This window comes from Macaca mulatta, chromosome 7, assembly GCF_049350105.2.
Source record: "Macaca mulatta isolate MMU2019108-1 chromosome 7, T2T-MMU8v2.0, whole genome shotgun sequence".
In the NCBI taxonomy this organism is placed as follows: domain Eukaryota; kingdom Metazoa; phylum Chordata; class Mammalia; order Primates; family Cercopithecidae; genus Macaca; species Macaca mulatta.
This window is the reverse complement of record NC_133412.1, coordinates 123,673,933-123,689,562: the sequence shown is the minus strand read 5'-3', so window position 1 is coordinate 123,689,562 and position 15,630 is coordinate 123,673,933. Positions and strand designations below refer to the sequence as shown.

The 15,630-nt window shown below is 33.9% G+C and overlaps 1 protein-coding gene across 9 annotated transcripts in view; it reads left to right on the top strand.

The window, feature by feature from the left end:
* The window catches only part of MAP4K5 (mitogen-activated protein kinase kinase kinase kinase 5), a 107,839-nt gene that overhangs the window by 76,585 nt on the left and 15,624 nt on the right, over nt 1–15,630 (top strand). For all 9 annotated transcript variants that reach the window (XR_013396270.1, XR_013396271.1, XR_013396269.1 and 6 more), the window contains 11 exons: nt 2,157–2,215; nt 3,508–3,575; nt 4,887–4,929; nt 5,808–5,961; nt 6,965–7,062; nt 7,231–7,272; nt 8,195–8,279; nt 11,092–11,171; nt 11,460–11,520; nt 13,537–13,651; nt 14,011–14,069. Coding sequence is in view for 6 of the 9 variants with exons in the window: in XM_077940973.1 (XP_077797099.1) it covers nt 2,157–2,215; nt 3,508–3,575; nt 4,887–4,929; nt 5,808–5,961; nt 6,965–7,062; nt 7,231–7,272; nt 8,195–8,279; nt 11,092–11,171; nt 11,460–11,520; nt 13,537–13,651; nt 14,011–14,069 (864 nt within the window). In the remaining 3 variants the exon portion in view is untranslated. The remainder of the gene's footprint in view (nt 1–2,156; nt 2,216–3,507; nt 3,576–4,886; nt 4,930–5,807; nt 5,962–6,964; nt 7,063–7,230; nt 7,273–8,194; nt 8,280–11,091; nt 11,172–11,459; nt 11,521–13,536; nt 13,652–14,010; nt 14,070–15,630) is intronic.

The following is a 15,630-nucleotide window of genomic DNA, read 5'->3' as shown; positions in this document are numbered from 1 at the left end:
GTTTTGAAATTCTTGTCTGCTGATTTTAACATCTGTGTCACCTCTGGGTCTGTTTTTAGTAATTTGTTTTTAACTGGTTATGGGTTCCTATTTCCTGGCTTCTTCAGTTGTTTTTGTTATTGTATATTGGACAATGTAATACAATGTTGAGAGTCTGGATTTTATCCTCTTTCTTTAAAGAGTTAATTACCTGGTATGTCTACTTAATCCTTTCAAGGCTTGTGTCAGGTTTTAGAGTATTCAGCAAGGTCTTTCCTCTGGTAGAAAGCCAAATTTTTCCTGGTACAGTGGGATCTCCAGAAACTCACAGCTCTCTGTTAGCCGTTTTCTGAGATACCTTGCATACTCTGGCTTTGCTCTTGGTATTCAGCCAAAGACTTAAGAAAACCTCTTTGCATATTTTTGGAGTTCCTCCTTTATAGAGCTTTCTTATTTTTGGGACTGTGCCCTCTACCTTAGCAACGCCAAATTAAAATCCTTGTCCCTTCACCTGTTGAGACTGTTACTTTCTCTTTGGGCTCCATTTTCTTGTATCCTCGTTTGGAAAGTGCCCCCAGGCAGAAAGTCAGGGTAAATATGGCTCTTATCACCATGTATTTTCCTTCTTTTAAGAATCACAGCCTTATGGTGTCTGTGGTGCATTTCCTTCAAACAGTTGCTTTAGTTTGTACACACACAAACATTTAGACATATATATGTATTACATGTAGATAGTTGTTTATACAGAAGGGTAAGTCCAATTTCTGTTATTTAAAAATGGCCAGGCGTAGTGGCTCACACCTGTAATCCCGGCACCTTGGGAGATTTAGGCCGGCAGATCAACTGGGGTCAGGAACTCCTGAGGTCAGGAAACCTCATGAGATGGTAAAACCCCATCTCTACTGAAAATACAAAAACTAGCAAGCATGGTGGCACACACCTGTAGTCCCAGCTACTCGGGAGGCTGAGGCAAGAGAATAGCTTGAACTTGGGAGGCGGAGGTTGTAGTGAGCTGAGATTGCACCACTGCACTCCAGCCTGGGCGATAAGAGTGTGAGACTCCATCTTAAAAAAAAAAAAAAAAAAAGTAATATATTATTTTCACATTTGTGCTTTTTATAATGCAGCTCTAGACCTGCTTGCCAGTGTTTCTGGTTGTCACAAAAATAAACCTTAGTTCATCTCTGTTTCAAAAGACTAAAGAGGTTCTTTATGAATTATAATAGTAGTTCTTGAATTCAGATGTTTTTAATTATGTTAAATAAGTCATTAATGACCAAGGACTTTTTATTTTTTAAAGTAGATACTATATTTTATGGAATGTCTTCCAAACTTTTATTGAAAAATTTATGACATACTGTTTTTGTTTAATGTGATGAGTTATGTCAGTACTTTGTATTTGCTTTTTATAAATCTTGTTTTTAGAAATAAGGACAACTGGATCCTATTTGAAAGTGCTTTTTAAAAGTATTTTGTTTGCTAAGATTGTATTTAGGAATTTTGCATCTCTATGAATCAAGTATGAGTGTTTAAAAAAATTTGGAGGGCTTTTAGTCACATTAGATTTTAGAATTTTTTAATTTTAAATACTTTATGAGGAAGTGATAAACCCTCCTTTTCTCTGTTTTAGAATATTTTATACAAAAGTTACTCTTTGAATATTTTGAATAATTCTGAAGTCAGTATGACTAGGTCAAATAAAATACATATTTAGCAAAATATATCAGATTCCTTGTGACATTTAATTTCATAGAAGTCATTTGTTCTTTTTAGGTAATTTATAGGTAGTTTTTCTTAGTTCATCTCTATCATGAAGCTATAGCTTAAACTGTCTCAAAACAGAGTCTACAGCGTAGAGAAAATCTTTAAAGTTTTTACTTAGTCATTTACTTTTGATGAATCTTTGAAAATCTCTTTTATACAAAAAGAACTGTTTGTTTAATTTCCTTATTCCAACCAAGAATTAAGTAGAGATGTTAGGAAGATCCCAGTTTGTTACTTACTTTTGGTAAGCATAACAAAGGGATACTCTTGTAGTCAAGAAACAAGATTTTTTTGTCTTCTCTTCTTTCCCCTCTTCTTTCTCCCTCCCCCACACCATATACAAAGTTGCCATTACATTTCTGAGATCAACCCTGAGATGCTGAGTTTGGACATACCTGTTATATATTTTGCAGTTGACAAATTACAATTTGAACCTCCTCTGAGAAAAGAAACAGAAGCACGAGATGAAATGGTAAGAATTAATTTTTAAAGCATTATTTTCACATTAAGATTTGAGAAAAATTTTTTTGAGTTAGTAGTACTTTAGAAAACAAAGTAATATACTCTTTTAAGCATTAATTTTGATTTTTCCCATATTAAAGTTTTTAAAAGTTTATAGTTGTATTTTTACTAGAGTACAATGTAATACACTCTTTCAATCATTCATTTTAACCTCGTTAGTTTTTTGAAGGTTTTACTTGATGTCATTAAATACACAGAATTTGATTCTCAGCTTTAAGCTCTCAGGACCTTTTTTTTTTTTTTTTTTTAATGATTCTGTTTAGTTTATAGTAAATTCTACATTCTGTATTGCCTTACTGTTTTTTAAATGTATTTTATTTGTTAATATAGTTTCTTTTTTAACCATTGCTCCTATTTTGAATTTACTGTTTAGTTACCTCTTTCCTTATCTAAAATGAAAAAAGTGGTCGGGCGCAGTGGCTAACGCCTGTAATCTCAACACTATGGGAGGCTGAGGCAGGTGGATCGCCCGAGGTCAGGAGTTCCAGACCAGCCTGGCCAACATGGCAAAACCCCATCTCTACTAAAAATTCAAAAATTAGCCAGACATGGTGGCATGTGCCTGTAATCCCAGCTACTTAGGAGGCTGAGACAGGGAGAACTGCTTGAACCCAGGAGGCGGAGGTTGCAGTTAGCCAAGATCAGGGCACTGCGCTCCAGCCTGGGCGACAGAGCAAAACTCTGTCTCAAAAATAAATAAATAAATAAATAAATAAATAAATAAATAAGGGAAAAAGTAATGAAGCAAGATATTATTAGAGTTAGCCTAACCTATAGCCTATTGAGTTCATCCTTAACGTTTGGAAGTAGTGCTCTTCTTACTATAAATGTTGCTGTATGATAAAACCCCAATTTCCATGCTAGTAGGAAAAAGTAGTAGCACCAATAAATTGATGACAGTTTAGTAATACGATATTTAGTTTTCCATGCTAATAGAGTGATGATGTAGATAATTCAGTTGTTTATTGTTTGCTTTGGAATATACTCACATATTGATAGAGAAGGTTTGTCACATTTGAAGCTATATTTAGTATGTTTATGGAATTTCTTAAGTTCAGGTCAACTGATAATGAGTCATTGACCTAAATATGTCAAATGACAAAGCAAATCCAGCTAGAGATTAAAAAATTGATTGAATGCCAAGATGGTTAATAATCATGATACTGGAATGTTTTCTTGAATCAAATAAAATCAAATACCTGTTACAAAGTAACATTTTAAACTATATTTTTATCTTTACAGGGATTGTCATCAGACCCAAATTTCATGTTACAGTGGAATCCTTTTGTTGATGGTGCAAATACTGGCAAGTAAGTTGTTTTCTAATTTAATAACTATATTTTATTTGATTACATAAGAACAGTATGGGGCGTGTGATTTATTCTAATAAGTTTTAATTTACATTCTTGAAAAAGTTTTGCCTTTAATGAAGGTAAAGCTTTTGACTTTTACCAAAAAGCATCTCATATATTGATCATTAAGGTTTTTTATTTGTTTTTGTTTTTAGTCAGAATATATTATGTAATGATGATATACTGAAAGGTGAGTCACATAATGTCATGGGAAAAAATACTGTAACAGAGTTAAAAAGCCCCAGTTTCATCTCTCCAGTATAGTTACCTCAACAATTAAGTGAGGGGGCTGGCCTTCATGAGTTGTTCCTAACCTCTCTGTGCACTGCAGTTACCTACAGAGCTCTTTCGAAATGCAGATTCCTAGGTTCCCATATTAGGCCTATACGTTTGGGGTTAACAAACTATGGCAGCCCACAAACTAAGAATAGTAATTACATTTTTAATGGTTGAAGAGAAATCAAAAGAATAATAATATTTTATTACACATGGAAATTACATGAAATTCAAACTTCAGTGTCCATAAATAAGTTTGTTAGAATATAACTATGCTCATTAGTTTATGTATCGTACATGGCTGCTTTCACACTGTAACAGCAGAATTCCATAGTTAAAACCACTCTATGCCTCGCAAAACCTGCAATATTTACTCTCTGACCCTTCATAGAAAAAGTTTGCCAACCTCTGGAATAGATACAGTCTTTGGGACTGGATCTAAGAATCCTGAAAGCCACATGATTGATTTCAATGACTGTGGATAACTGTGTGGGACCAGTGGACTAGATAAGTGCTTCTCAAACTTCTTGACCTGGAGAACTTATTAAAAGGAAGATTCTGCCTTAGTAGGTCTGAAGGGTACATTTAGAAAAGTTCCCATATAATGCCAGTTCTGCTGGTTTGACGACCTACTTTGAGTAGCAAAAGGTTTGATGGTATACCCACTTGAATCTATGGGTCCCAACTCTAAAATTCTGAATCAATTTTTTAACCAAGAAGTTAATTTAGTTTTTATTACCTATGAAATATAGCAAAGCATAACCATAAAGTAAAATAAGACTTTGTGTCCACTTTTTTAAATCTTTATAGACATACTAATACAATTTGACAATACGAGTGAGGTCTTAGGCCTTCCTAAAGATTTTATACTCTGCATTGTGATCTGTCTTTTATATCCTCTGTATAGGAACTGATTTTAATACATATTTAATAGTATCTATGTTTTCGGTTATGGTCATTTATCATCTAAATTGCATTTCTTCTTTGTATTAGATCAACCTCAAAACGTGCAGTACCACCTCCCCTACCTCCTAAGGTGAGCTACTTAATGATTTTGAACACTAAATCCTTATTTAAATAATAAATTTTTAAAATAATTTTGAGTTTTTTTAGAATTTTCTTAAATGTATTTTAGATGAATACAGTTTTCTTCAAAAGGAGTGTATGATGGTGTAAAATATATAGTAAAGAAGATTTCATGAGGAATACAGTATTTGTAATAGCTATTTTAAAAAGGCAGTCAGGCGTGGTGGCTTACCCATATAATCCCAGCATTTTGGGAGGCTGAGACAAGTGGATCACTTCAGATCAGGAGTTCGAGACCAGCCTGGCCAACATGGTGAAACCCTGTCTCTACTAAAAATACAGAAATTAGCTGGGCATGGTGGCGCGTGCCTGTAATCCCAGCTACTCAGGAAGCTGAGGCATGAGAATCCCTTGAACCCAGGAGGCGGAGGTTACAGTGAGCTGAGATTGCGCCAGTGCACTCCAGCCTGGGCGACAGAACGAGACTCCATCTCAGTAAAAAAAGAAAGAAAGAAAAAGACAAAAATAGGTTATTGCTTATTGAAGAAAATACTTGACTACATGGAGGGGAAACAAGAGTTCATTTATCATTCTTATGACTACAATTTGACGTGTTAGTGGAGTCATTTTTCTTGATTGTTTCTAGTTGTTTTGTGGATTTTTATATAATAAGTTATAAAAATTTTATGAGTTTTGAGTTAGGGCTGATTAAAAATCACATGGCAAGTCGATAATTGTGTTGGGGCAGTAACTCACCTCTTACTTTGCTCACTTAGCCCAGTGAATTGAACTGTATAGAAGAAAGAAAAACGGTGCATTTCCCTTTCCCTAAAAACTCTGATGTGTAGTGATAACTATTAAAGTACTTTTTTGTCTTTGTACCACTAGCCAAGGATAAGCAGTTACCCTGAAGACAACTTCCCGGATGAAGAAAAAACATCAACCATAAAACATTGTCCTGATTCAGAGAACAGAGCTCCCCAAATTCTGAGAAGACAGAGTAGCCCAAGTTGTGGGCCTGTGGCAGAGACTTCCTCTATTGGTATGGCTAGCAGTATCAGCAGCCATGGAGTACATATGGCTAGATATTGTTATCTGGGTGAATAAATCAAAGTGAAAACTGAAATGAGAGTCATTTGTTCCTATTTCAAAAAATAACTTTTTTGTTTAGTCAATCCTATTACAGCTTAAAGCTTTGTAAAGGCTCTTTAATTCCGCATGGATGGGCTATAAATAGATTCAGTTCACTTCAATCCTAATTGGAATCCTTACTAAATGTTTATTATAGGATGTAGCAGGGTGAATGCATGTTTCTGCCCTCCAGAACTTCAGGGTCTATAGCAGAAGGTATACCCACAGAAACATAACATTAGGAAAGACAGCTTATTTAAGTGTCTTCTGAAATAATTACCTGGATGTAACAGAAGACTAGAGATTTCTGAGGGAGATAAAGATGGGGAATAAAGAAAGTAAGTTCTTGCAGGAATTTTTTTTTTTTTCTATAGAGACGGGGTTTCGCCATGTTGCCCAGGCTGATCTCGAACCCCTGAGCTCAAGTGATCCGCCTGCCCCGGCCTCCCAAAGTGCTGGGATTACAGGCATGAGTGACCGCACCTGGTCCTTCCTGCAGGATGTTAAAGGGCTTGATGAGCCTTCAGTAGGTAGATCAAATGCACTGAAGCTGGGAAATCTGAATTATGCAGTCTATTATAATAGTTTTAAAGGGTGTATACTGGAAGATACAACTCAAAAGGTGGATTGAAGTTCAATTATGAAAAGCCTTGCATATCAGTGCCAGTAGGTCAGATTTTTTTTCTTCATGATACGGAAAAACATGGATGAAGACCACTGCTAAAGATGCAATGCTGCCTCTATAGAATCTAAAGAAAGGCATCAAAGATAAATTAACTTACCTGAGAGTAGAGAATATTCTCCAATAAAGCATCATCCAAGTGGGAGACAAATAGTGGGAGAAAGGGGAAGTAATTTTTCAAAGAAAGTACTTATTTGTGTGGTCATTCAACTTTTAACATGATTCTCTTTAGGAAATGGTGATGGTATTTCAAAACTGATGAGTGAAAATACAGAAGGATCAGCACAAGCACCACAGTTACCACGAAAAAAGGACAAACGAGACTTCCCTGTAGGTATAACAGGCATTTAGCAATTAGTTGTAAATAATACTATATTTATCATGCAAGGATCATGGTCTGTTTAATTCAGTAATTCAAGTAACCAAAGTTCTAAATGTCTCAAGTTTTTCTTTAAGACTTAGGAGGTCTTACACTATTAAATTTTATTTTTCCCATAGAAACCAGCCATCAATGGCCTTCCACCCACCCCAAAAGTTCTGGTAAGGAGTATTTTTATGTGAACTATTTGCCATTTTTTCTCTCTTTAGAAGCAGCAGTATATTGGCTATCAATATACTTGAGCCTTTGAAAGTTAAGATATCATAAAATACAAAGATATTGGATGCATTTGGATATCTTATAAATCATATCATGCATTCTAATTTGAGTGCATGAATTTGAATTGGCAGTGTTTCACTTTTTGTGAATACTGGCAGTTGAGTCATCAGATTAGCCTACACAGGCCTATTTAATTTTAATGTGATGATATTAATAGTACTGTGTCCTCTTCTTGATGTGGATTAAATATCTTTTTACCTCTAAAGTGATTTTCACATTGGACTATATACAATGAAAAGGAAGCAGGGAAGCTTACATTAATGCTTTCTTCCTGGCCAGTCAGGGGAAGTTATCTGTGAATGGGAACCCCATGATCCCATGAATAGGATGGGAACCAATCATGTGAATGGGATGCTTTATACGTTGTCCTTTTTTATTCAGTGAAGGTCTAATGTATAATATAAATATCGACCTTTTTGTCCCTTATGACTATTAAAGAGTTATGCTGCAATTGTAATCACTATAATGTTACTGAATAAAATTATCCATTGTGTCACATTAATAATTGTCAGTCCTAAAAAACAGTATTAACTTAAAATTCCTAGACTATATCATTCATGTATATAGATCTTTTGGTAAGTTTGATATTTTTGCCATAAAATAGTGGATTACAAAAGGAAAGAATATGAGACTCTCTTGGTAGTAGGGGTTTAATGATGTCAAAATATTAATTTTGTTTTGGAATGAAACAACAAGCATAGGCAAATAAGAGTAAATTTGGTATTTCAGTGATGTTAGCTGTTTTCCAAGAATATATGAAATTTTCTAATCAAGTAAGTCAACATTTCTTTCTTTATAAATCAGATGGGAGCATGCTTTTCAAAAGTTTTTGATGGCTGTCCTTTGAAAATTAATTGTGCAACATCCTGGATACATCCTGATACAAAAGGTAAAATGTTTGAATTTTATATACATCTCCAATAAAATATTTATTATGGGAAAGATCTTTATGATCAGTGACTCGAAGTTGTTTATTTTAAAAATACGACTTTAGAGACCTAATGGTATAGGAACCTGCAGCAACCTAAATAGGTTGATAGGGTTTTGGTTTAAAGGCATTAAAATTTAGGAGTGTATAGGAACTATCCTTAGTCAAAGGACTAAAGAGAAATCACAACTGATTGCATCCTTAATTTAGAATTTTCTTTTACTATAAAAGGACATTATTGGGACAATTTATAATCTCAATTAGTAAGGATTATAGATTAGATAACATTGTTTATTGTTTAAGTATTAATGTCTTGTGGTTATATGACTTTTTTCCCTTAATGTACACAAATATTTCAAAGTAAAGAGGCATCATGCTCATAAGTTATCTTAAACAGCTCAGAAAACAAACATTTACGTAAGGAGAAAGAAGGATCAAGCAGAAGTAGTAAATGTTCAACATTTGTGGAATTTGTGTTACAGGTATTTAGGAATTATTTGTACTATTACAACTTTTCTGTAAGTCTGAAATGATATTAAAATAACTGAAAATTTAGACTATGTTTCTGAAGTAAGGAAACATTTTTAGAGGCAAAAATTTGGAATCAAATAGATCTGGGTTTGGATTCCCACTCTGTCATTACCATGTGACTTTGAAAACAAACATAACACCTCTGCTTTTCGGTGTGATGGTTTGAAACACGAATCACTCCCCGTATTTACTTTGTTGGAAGGAAGGAACAAGCCTACCCCAGTGTCTGGCAATTAGCTATTAGGCAGTAGAGGATTTCAGGAAATGTGTGTTTCTACTTAAACACAATAGTAAAAACAGGTTATAATGATTGGCTTTACATGCCACTATTAAAAAGTATGACAGGGGGAATATATATATATAAAAAATAATTTTTATTAGAGACAGAGTCTTGTTCTGTTGCCCAGGCTGGAGAGCGGCAGTGCGGTCATAGTTCACTGCAGCTCAAACTCCTGGGCTTGGGCAATGCTCCTGCCTCAGCCTCCCAAATAGCTGCGACCACAGGTGTATACCACCTCTCCCAACTGATTTTTTATTTTATTTATTTATTTATTTATTTTTGTAGAGACAACGTCTCATTATGTTGCCCAGGCTGTGCTGGGCTCAAGCAATCCTCCTGCCTTGGCCCCCCAAAGTGCTGGGATTACAGGCATGAGCCTGTGCCTAGCCTGAAAAAAATATTTTCATTAAGGAATTTGTTGTTGTTCATAACCTTTTAATTGATATGATTTCAAACATACAGAAAAATTATAAAAATAGCATAAGAAACTCCTGTATATTCAGTCATCAGGCAAAAATCATCAAATTTTGCCCCATTTGTTTTGCCACTTTCTGTCTATATATACTTTTTTTTTAATACTTGAGAATAAGTTGGAAATATGTTCCTCTCTTCTTTATACTTCAATGTGTACTTCCTAGGATCAAGAATCATATAACTGCAGTACAATTATAAATATCAGGAAATTTATCATTGATACACTACTGCTTTCTAATCCAAAGTCCATAGTTGGATTTTATTAATTGTCCCAATAATATTTTTTATAGTCTCCATCCTGTTTGTATTTTTCCAGTCTAACATCCAATTCAAGATCGTATGTTGCGTTTAGCTTCCATAGCTCTTTAGTCTCTTTTAGTGTAAAACAGTTCCTCAACTTCTGATCTCAACATTTTTGAGGCCACTTATTTTGTAGAATGTCCCTTAATTGGGGTTTGTATAATGAGTCCTCATGCTTGAATCAGGTTATGCATTTGTTATGGGAATGACACAGAAATGTTACTGTGCATCTTCTCAGTACATCATATCAGGAGTTACATGATACCAGCTTGTGCAAATACTAGTGATATTAATATTGATCTGTTGGTTAAGGCAGTGTTCATGTTCACTAGCCTTCTCCGTTCTCAGGTTACTATTTTTTTCCTTTCTGATTTATAGGTAATTAATATGGAGATGCACTGAGATTTTGTTTATAAATACCTCTTGCTCATCAGACTTTCACTCACTCAGTTTAGTATCCATTGACAATCCGTTGATATCCATTGACAGTTCCTCTTCTTTCCCACTTATTCATTTGTTTGTTTCAGTTTAAACTTACGAATTCTTATTTTATTCTGTGAGATATGATCTATCTCTATTATTTATTTTCACACTTAAATTGTCCCAGAATTTTTGAGCAGTGGGAATGCCTGTGTTCTTTTGTTTGAAATGTCCTCATCATTTTTTAGCACTTCTTTACTTTCTGCCACAGCAAGATTTCTAGGCTCAGCATCTAATTTTATTGCCCCAGAATTGGAAGCAGTCTTTCTCTAAGAAGCCCTGGTTCCTTTTAATGGAAAGTAATATTTAGAAACCAAGATCTGGATACTAGAGGTGCTCATTGTTTCTGGTGTGTCGTGATTTATAATTTAATTTTTTGTTTCCTTGGTCAAAATATTTGAGGTGTCTTGCAAAAATGTGTTACTATAATTTAAAAATCTTAAAATACAAAAATTATGTTGAAAGGCAGGGTTATATAGTAAGATAAAATCAGAGTGAGTTAGTCTAACATAGAATGTATCTGCTTTTAAAAAATAAGAAAAGAGTTGGGGAAAGAGGTAAAGAAGGTGATACAAATTTAAGAAAGTAATTTTATTTTGGATGGATAGGTGACTAATTCTTAATGCCATTAAAATGCAAAGTCATTATTTTAGTGAATGATTTCAGAAGATGATAGTAAATTCTGGTAATTCATCTCAACTCTTTTAGATCAGTACATTATTTTTGGAACTGAAGATGGCATTTACACACTGAATCTCAATGAGCTACATGAAGCAACAATGGAACAGGTAATTAGACTTTTTAACTCAAGAAATTAAGCAAATTGAATAAAGTGTATTAATTTTAAATCAATCTGTGTAGGCCCTAATTTTAATTTTTATGATTTAAATATTTAAAGGGATAAAATTGTACTCTTTACATGTTCATGTTGAAAGATTTTTTTCCCTAAGGGTTTAGTAATTACCTAAAAGTTAGAAAATAGTTATTTTTATACCATTTCAGAATGTTGGAATTTGGAGCTTTAAGAGATTAAAATAATGACAATGAGAGAATCTTAATTATCTTCTTTTTCTTAGTTATTTCCACGGAAGTGTACTTGGCTGTACGTTATCAATAATACTTTAATGTCATTATCAGGTATGTATGTGATGATACACATACACATGCACATACACATACACATGGTTAAAAATAAACCATAGATAAGCAGAGAAATGTAATTTTAGTATATACCATTTTTAAATGTTATTTGTAATTCTGGATGACTATAATCTAATATAGTAACTCTGGGACTTGTGGATATTTGTTACCCACCTAGAATGGGAAGAAACTTTGGGAAGGGGTCCTGTCTTCAGTTAGGGCTGCACTTTCCAAACCCACCCAGCATCTAAATACCTGAAGGATATCACAGTGCTTATCACTAGAGGCTGTTCCCTTCCACTCAGCCTCCTCCACAATCACTATCACCACTCCTGGCCTCCTTTGGGAATTAACAGGAAAGAAGCAGAGGATCACACTATTTTCTTTCTCTGTGATCTTGAGCAAGTCACTCTCTCTCAGCCTCATTTATCTTAATTATGAAATGAGGATGATGGGGTAACAGTACAGCCTCATGAGGTTGTGAGAGTTAAATGAGATAATATCCAGAGTGCTTAGTAAACTGTATAGTCTTATACAGGTGTTTGCTGGTGAAATTCATGTTGTTCTGTACACCTGTTAACTGTCTTGGACTGATTCTTTAAGGTCTTCTGAACAAGGTTCCAGAGTAACCTAATTTTGTTCTTTCTTGGTTATTATTAGGGGTGAATGGGTAGGTAGGTGGTGTTTTAGGCTTTTTTTTTTTTTTAATTCTTACCTATGAAAAGAATATTTTCTTATATTTTAGATTTAAATGACTACCAAGAAGTTTGCTGATTGCTTTCATTTTGGTAGTAGAGTACAAAATAGTTAATTATTATTTCTCTCTAGTAGAGATTTTTTAAGTGTCTGTGTATTTGAGATAATGACACTGTTTATGGAGAGCATATTATTTAGTTGTGTGTTAAATGGCTTCTAAAAAGCTGGGGTCCTCAAAAGAATATTTAATATCTTTTAATTATGCTTCCCCCGAACCTTTTTTACTTTTGTTTGGTAAAATATTAATATGTTAATATTTTATATTACTATTATGAAACTAAAGCCAATTCTGTTTGAGTTAACAGTTATGAATTTTATACATATAAACTTACTTTTCTCTAACTCTCTTACTGCTTTTATCCCTACTCATACTTGTCTTTGGAAATAAGCTTAAAAATTACACAGGGTACATCTTAGGTAGCAATGCTCAATAGGAGGCATGTACATGTGTGTTTAGCTGCCTGGCTAGCTGGGTAGCAAACTATGTAGATTGGGGAAATGGAGAAAGGAAGGGTGTTTAATGTTGAGGCAGAATATTTCTGTTCTGAGAAAATACAGATAATTTTGTTGAGGATAAAACTGTATATGTGTGTGTATATATGTATTCTAATAATAAAAAGATAAATATTGTTTTGTATTGTTATACCATATATAACGAAAAATCAGAAGATGTTTACCATATCCATCCCTCTTAATACAGCCATATTTTTTATTATATGGAATTGTAGCCCTGTTATCCTTGTATCATGGCTTATAATATTGATTGGTTTTACTTAAGTATTTCAATCTGTTATATTTAAGACTTCATTCACAATGATTTTTAATCCAGGGTAATTTGCTAAGTTCTTGACAAATAGGTCTGTCCCAGAGAAATAATGATAATATAGCTTTATAGAATTTTCCATATTGTATTAAAATAATCACATGTACATCATTATAACTCAATCCATAACATAAGATTTTGTACAACAGTTTCTTTTTATGTGCTGGCATCATTAAGATTTAGTCTGCCCAGATCACCTATTAGTATCTCATTTATATATTATGAATTAAGATTATTAATTTAAAAAACATTTTATCGTCTTTCAAAATAGTATTAACTGAGGGTTTTTTTGTATGTGTTTTTCTATTTTGCTTGGCTTTTTGAACATTACTGGACTCCTCATTTTAGAAGGTAATTATGTTTTCTTTTTCTCGAAAATTGTATTTCTTTGTTGTAAATGATCCTTAAAAAGGTAACATGTTTTTCTTTTATAGGAAAAACCTTTCAGCTCTACTCTCACAATCTTATAGCTTTGTTTGAACATGCCAAAAAACCAGGATTAGCTGCCCATATTCAAACTCACAGGTTTCCAGACCGCATACTACCAAGGTATAAAATATCATTTTGATTCTACTGAATGAGGGGAATTAGTGTTTATTTTAAAAATAGCCAGTATTTCTTGCCCAGTAAAAAACTTCGTCTTAATTTTCAAAAGTAGTTTACACTAAAGTGTATTATATCTGGAAAAGCTGAATGTTTTCTGAACTTGACCATGAGAATCAACTGTGGAAGTTTTATAATACAGACTATCAGGCCCTTCCTCAGTCCTGTAAGGTCAGATAGTGTGGAGTTAGGATCCAAGACAGTTTTTTAAGCTCCTTTCTGTCTGATTCTGATGCAACTGATTTACAAATCACTTTATTGTAACCACTACTGTAGAGTACATTTATATTGTCTTATGTTTTCAGAAAATTCGCTTTAACAACAAAGATTCCTGATACAAAAGGCTGCCACAAATGTTGCATTGGTGAGTAAATGGTATTTCTCAAACTGAATGGTTAGAACTTTTAAGATCTTTAAAATTATCTGAAGAGTCTTATGGAAACAAATAGGAAGGAGGGTAGGTTTTTAAAATTTGTTTTTAATAAGAAGTTAAGCTGCCATTGAAGTACAAGAATATAGACAGACATGGCATAGAAATGCTTAGAGATAAAAACCTTAGTGTTTTCTCAGAGCATAGTGTTCCTAGAGTTTTGTAACCATAGTTCCTGAGACTGTTTCTTTGCTAATATTCTAACTTTCATTTATTTAATATTTGCCATCTACCAGTTACTACCCATGTTTTATGAACATGTTTACAGGAGTTGAGCCAACTATGCAGTTAGAAGGAACAGTTCACACAAAAACAGCCTCACTTATGATACCAATTGCAAATTGGGGGATTCCCAAAACTACCCCCAGAATAAAAAAATTCACTAGAAGGTATCACAGAACTGGAAGCAGTTATACTCATAGTTACGATTACAATTTAGAACAGGGAAAGAATACAGATTAAAATCAGCCAAGGGAAGAAGTACATAAGGCAGAGTCCAGTAGAAGTACCAAACATGGAGCTTCTGTTGTCCTCTCCCTGTGGTTAATGGATAGCACTACTTTTCCAGCATTGGTATGTGACAGTACACACAACCATTGCCAACCACAAGCTTATTCGAACCTCAGTGTCCAGAGTTTTTACTGGGGCTTCATTACAAAGGCGTGATTGATTGACCACCTTGCTGATCTCAGTATGCAGCCCCACTAGAGGTCATCTGATGTTGCATGACCCAAAGCCCTCACCCAAAATCACATTTTTGGTATTTCTGGCATGACCAGCCCTCACATTAAGACTATCCAGTGTGGCCAGTCCCCACCCGAAATCATTATTGTTATATTATCCAGTGACCAGAGTCCCCCAGACAAAGACAGTCCTGTCAAGCCTGACATTCCAAAGGCTTAGCAATTACCTCCCAGAAGCAGGACAGAGACCAGACCTCTTTTTGTGTGAGGTTAAATTCTTTACTACATAATTACCTCACTTAACCATTAAACAACTCCATAATACTAATTATGTCACTAGTAAGTAACAGAACGTAGGAATCAGATTCAGGTTCAGTGACTTCAGATCTTGAGTTCCTAACTTCCTATTTATTCTTTTGTTTGATCAATGAACTTGCACATTGATCTTTGTGCCACATAATAGTTTCACAGCATAGTCCATACTGTAAAACAAAAATGTTTAACCACAAATGTGCTATAAATATAAGCACATTGTATGATTATTTTTCTGGGGAGAATCATGTCAATATCTATTATCAGATTCCCAAGATCTGTGATGCACAAAAGGCCTAGAAGCTTACAATCTAAGATATAAACTCATAAATAATACTTTAGAGTTTAATGCAAATAACTATTCTTATAATAAATGATTATAATTATTAATGGAAATCAAATTTGGGAGAAGGAATGAGCAATATGAATTTTTATAGATTTGAGTCCAGGATGTTATATCAAGATGAATTAATATATACAAGATGAATTATTTTCATCTT